Source organism: Otolemur garnettii, unplaced genomic scaffold (genome assembly GCF_000181295.1).
Source record: "Otolemur garnettii isolate 467f Iridium unplaced genomic scaffold, OtoGar3 scaffold00230, whole genome shotgun sequence".
Lineage (NCBI taxonomy): Eukaryota > Metazoa > Chordata > Mammalia > Primates > Galagidae > Otolemur > Otolemur garnettii.
In genome coordinates this window covers 1356890-1361516 of record NW_003852625.1, presented here as the reverse complement: position 1 = coordinate 1361516, position 4627 = coordinate 1356890, and the positions used below count along the sequence as shown (strand labels likewise).

Sequence of the window (4627 nt, the reverse complement as noted above, 5' to 3'; positions counted from 1 at the left end):
TATTCTTCCACAGAGATACATCAGGGCTAATGGATGGGGATTCGAACCTGCCACCTTAGGTGTACGTGGCTGGCGCCTTAGCCGGTTGAGCTATAGGCGCTGAGCCAGAACAATTTCTGTTGACTGTACTAGGTTGGCTTCATGATATAATAAATAGAAATCTGCCAGATGATCCATCTTTATAGAAATGACAATAGAGACAACTTTTTCTGGCTATTAACTATGTGTTTTAATTTAAAAATTATAATATATCCTTATTTCTTGGTTAGCTTATTATAATTTTATTTTCTTGATTTCCTTAGGATATTAGCTGCAATGAGATTCAGGTTCTTCCCCAGCAAATGGGAAAGTTACATTCACTCAGAGAGCTAAATATAAGAAGAAATAATCTTCATGTTTTGCCAGATGGTAAGATACGCATTATTTTTACTCACATGAATGAGACATTAACTATGTAAAATTTAATTTAATTATTTTTCATTTCTGAACAGAATTAGGAGATCTTCCCTTAGTCAAGCTGGATTTTTCTTGTAATAAAGTGACCGAAATTCCAGTTTGTTACAGGAAGCTGCATCACTTACAAGTAATAATTTTGGATAACAATCCATTACAAGTACCACCAGCACAGGTTTGTAATAAAAATGTGATACTTATTTCTTCTCATTTTTGCTCACGATTTTATCTGTTTGTGACTGGTAATTTAAAAAGCACCTGAAATAGGAGTTGGTTTGTTGTCTAGGTACTGTTGTCTAAAGGAGTTTTTCTGAGAAAAGTCCTTTTCACTCTCGCAGGAGTTTTAGCTTAGGCTCTGTAATAGCATTTGGAAAACCAGATAACAACTTTCTGTTTCTTAACTGATAATTCTGGTTATCAGTGTTATTTTTAAAAGATGAAGTCTTTCTATTTCCTACTCAGTTATGTATCTACTTAGGATTTGTTGTGGGATTGATTGGAGCATTATTGGCACTGAAGGATGGAACTTTAATACAAAGAATAACATTCAAGTGGAAAATATTCTGACTTTTAGTTAGGTGAGGATTAAATCCATGTGGAATCCATAAAAAAAGATAGGAATAAATTAAGATATAAATTTACAAGGGCAAAGAGTATGAAAGAAAAGAGAACAGTGTGGGGAGAGATGTCAATAGAATTTTGAAAATGGAAAATAGATGGGATAGTGGCAACTAGTGCCTCTACTTACACTGTACGAGATTATCTGGCTGAGGAGCAAATGGCAGTGAAATGGCACTCTACCTCCATGCTGTGTGCCTTAGTGGAGGATTTGCATACATCCAGAAGAAAGGTTGTTGTTTTCTTCCTACAAAAGTACATTCCACTCATTCCAGAGGGGATACATTTTCTAATTAAAATAAAGGCTGGCTGGAGTCCTAGTAGTAGCTGCTTCAGCTGAATGGGAAAAGCTAAGTGTGTCTGCTGTGGGAGAAGGCAACCAGAAGGAAGTTGATCTACTGCAACAAACCTGGGAATGGCTTGGTATTAGAGGAATCATATAATTCTGGATTTTGGGATTAAGGAAGGAAAACATGATAGTTTGTGGAATGTCTAAGGCAGTGCTGTCCAATAGAACTTGCTGAATAGTGGAAATGTTCAATTAGCTGTGCTGCCCAATACTATAGCCACTTGTTCATGTGGCTGTTGAATACTTAAATATGGCTGGCAAGACTAAGGGAGCAAATTTATGTAAATTTACATCGCTATATATGACTAGTGGCTACCATGTTAAATACAACAGTTCCAAGATTTATACCCTTGGATTCTTGCTCTTAGCCCTGCAGCCACATGGTTACCCTTTACTTAACTCAGCAGAAGCCTGGAATTTACTCTAAGAGGTAGGTAGATCCTTAGATTATTTCCTTTAGCTCAGTGGCCAAATGGCTTATTCCTTGCCTCAGTGGAAGACTGATGTTTACTCTTTAGAAATGGACTGTCCATTAGTTCGCATTGTGGTGATGGAAATGTTCTATACCTGCACTGTCCAGTAAAGTAGCCATAGTGGCTATTGAGTACTAGAAAGTGTATAATGTGACAGAAGAATTGAAGTTTTAGTATTGTTTAGATTTAATAAATTTAAATTTAAATAACTACATGTGACTAATGGCTACCATACTGGAAAGTACAGCTATAGAGGGATTCAACTAGTCAGGGGCTCCAGGTACATCTATGGATAGGAATAAGACCCCATACTGAAAACAGAATGACTGTATACTAAGGGTTGGAACCTTCCAATAGACTTCTGCTGATTGGCCCCCAGAATGTTTATAACTTGTCTTATTTATCTCAGTTAGGATTGGAATTAGGATTAGTTGGGTTCTTCCTTGGTAAATGCATTGAACCAAGAGAAAAGACCTATCTATATACCAATCTTTTGAGGTTGACTGATGAAAATGGCTAGTCCTTGTTTAAACAATTACTAGGTAGATGTAAACTCATCATCAGTAAATTTCTCCTATATACACAGAACTTCTCATTAGCTTTTTATTATCTCATTCTTAAAAGTGAACAGCCAGCCAAGGATCATTAAACATTGCATGAATAATCTTCAATATGAAACATAGAGACCAAAACACTGAAAGGTTTCAATTGAAACAAAAGGTGGTCCCCTAATTTTCTTACATGGGGATATCCAGAAATAGAAACCATACATTTTATAAACTGTTAATATCCAAAATATATAAGCAACATATACAACCCAATAGCACAAAAATAAATAACTCAATTAAGAAATGGGCAATGTGGCTTGGTGCCTGTGGCTCAAGTGGCTAAGGCACCAGCCACATACACCTGAGCTGGAGGGTTCTAATCCAGCCCGGGCCTGCTAAACAACGAGGGCTGCAACCCAAAAATAGCCAGGTGTTGTGGCTTCTGTAGTCCTAGCTACTTGGGAGGCGGAGGCAGGAGAATTGCTTGAGCCCAGGAGTTGGAGGTTGCTGTGAGCTGTGATGGCTCGGCAGTCTACCCAGGGCAACAGCTTGAGGCTCAGTCTCAAAAAGAAAAAAAAAAAGAAAGAAATGAGTAAAGAACTCAGGAAAATCATCAGGAAAAAACCAACCCCGTTAAAAAGCAGTCAAAAGACGTGAACAGAGGCTTTCAAAATAAGATAGAAAAATGGCCAATAAACATGAAAAAATGCTCACCATCACTCTCATCAGGGAGCTGCAAATTAAAACCTCAGTGAAATATCACCTTACCCCAGTGAGACTGGTTTTTATTTATTTATTTATTATTATTATTTTTTTTTTTGAGACAGGAGCCTCAAGCTGTCCCCCTGGGTAGAGGGCTGTGGCATCTCAGCTCACTGCAACCTCCAACTCCTGGGCTCAAGCGAGTCTCCTGCCTCAGCCTCCCAAGTAACTGAGACCACAGGCGCCCGCCAGAACGCCCAGCTATTTTTTGGTTGCAGCTGTCATTGTTGTTTGGTGGGCCCGGGCTGGATTCGAACCCGCCACCCTGGGTGTACTTGGTTGACGCCTTAGCCACTTGAGCCATGGGCGCTGAGCCAGTGAGACTGGTTTTTAATTAAAAAGTCCCAAAACAATAGATGCTGTTGAGGATGCAGAGAGAAAGGAATTCTTACATACTGTTGGTGAGATTGCAAATGAGCACTACCTCTATGGAAAATAGTAGGAAGAGTCCTCAAAGAACTAAATGTAGACCTACCATTTGATCCAGACATTCCAAAGGAAAATAAGTCATTTTATCAAAGACACCTGCACTTCAGTGTTTGGTGCAGCACAGTTCACAGTCACAAAGATACAGAGTCTACCCAAGTGCCATCAGTTCATGAGTGCTTTGTCACACTTAGAAGAGTGCTGTGGCATCATAGCTCACAGTAACCTCAAAACTCTTGGACTCAAGTGATTCTCTTGTCTCAACCTCCAGAGTAGCTGGGACTATAGGAGCCTGCCACAACACCCGACTGTTTTTGTACAAATGGGGTGTTGCTCTTGCTCAGGCTGTTCTCCAACCTGTGAGCTCAGGCAATCCACCTTCCTCAGCCTCCCAGAGTGCTTGGATTACAGGCATGAGCAACTGCGCCTGACCAGCTTTCCATGACTTTGTGTGGGATGAAGGTTTTTGTTGGAGTTGAGTTTTATCTTTATTCTCTTGTGGTCTGAAAAGATACAAGGTATAATTTCAGTTCTTTTAATTTTGTTGAGGTTTAATTTGTGTCCTAGAATATGATCAATTTTGGAGTATGATCTATGAACAAATGAGAAGAACATATACTTGTTAGCTTTGTGGTATGTTTTGTATATGTCTATTAATCCTGATTGTTCTAAGTTTGCATTTGTGTCCCTTGTTTCTTCGTTTAGTTTCTGTTTAGAGGATCTGTCCAGTTCTATCAGAGGAGTATTGAGGTCTTCAGCTATTATGGTGTTGTAGGATATCATATTGTTCAGACCAATTGGGGTTCATTTTAAAAATCTGGGAGCATTTAAGTTGGGTGCATATATACTTAGAATTGAAATGTTCTCTCGCTGTATTGTTCCCTTGACTAGTACATAGTGACCATTTTTGTTTTTTCTTTTCTTTTCTTTTTTTCTTCTTCTTCTTCTTTTTTTTTTTTTTTTAGTTTTTGGCTGTAGCTGGGTTTGAACTTACCACC

General features: G+C 38.7%; 1 protein-coding gene across 1 annotated transcript in view; it reads left to right on the top strand.

The window, feature by feature from the left end:
* The window catches only part of LRCH2 (leucine rich repeats and calponin homology domain containing 2), a 150226-nt gene that overhangs the window by 58075 nt on the left and 87524 nt on the right, over positions 1 to 4627 (top strand). The window contains exons 4-5 of the mRNA XM_012812883.1: positions 303 to 408; positions 492 to 628. Coding sequence (XP_012668337.1) covers positions 303 to 408; positions 492 to 628 — 243 coding nt within the window. The remainder of the gene's footprint in view (positions 1 to 302; positions 409 to 491; positions 629 to 4627) is intronic.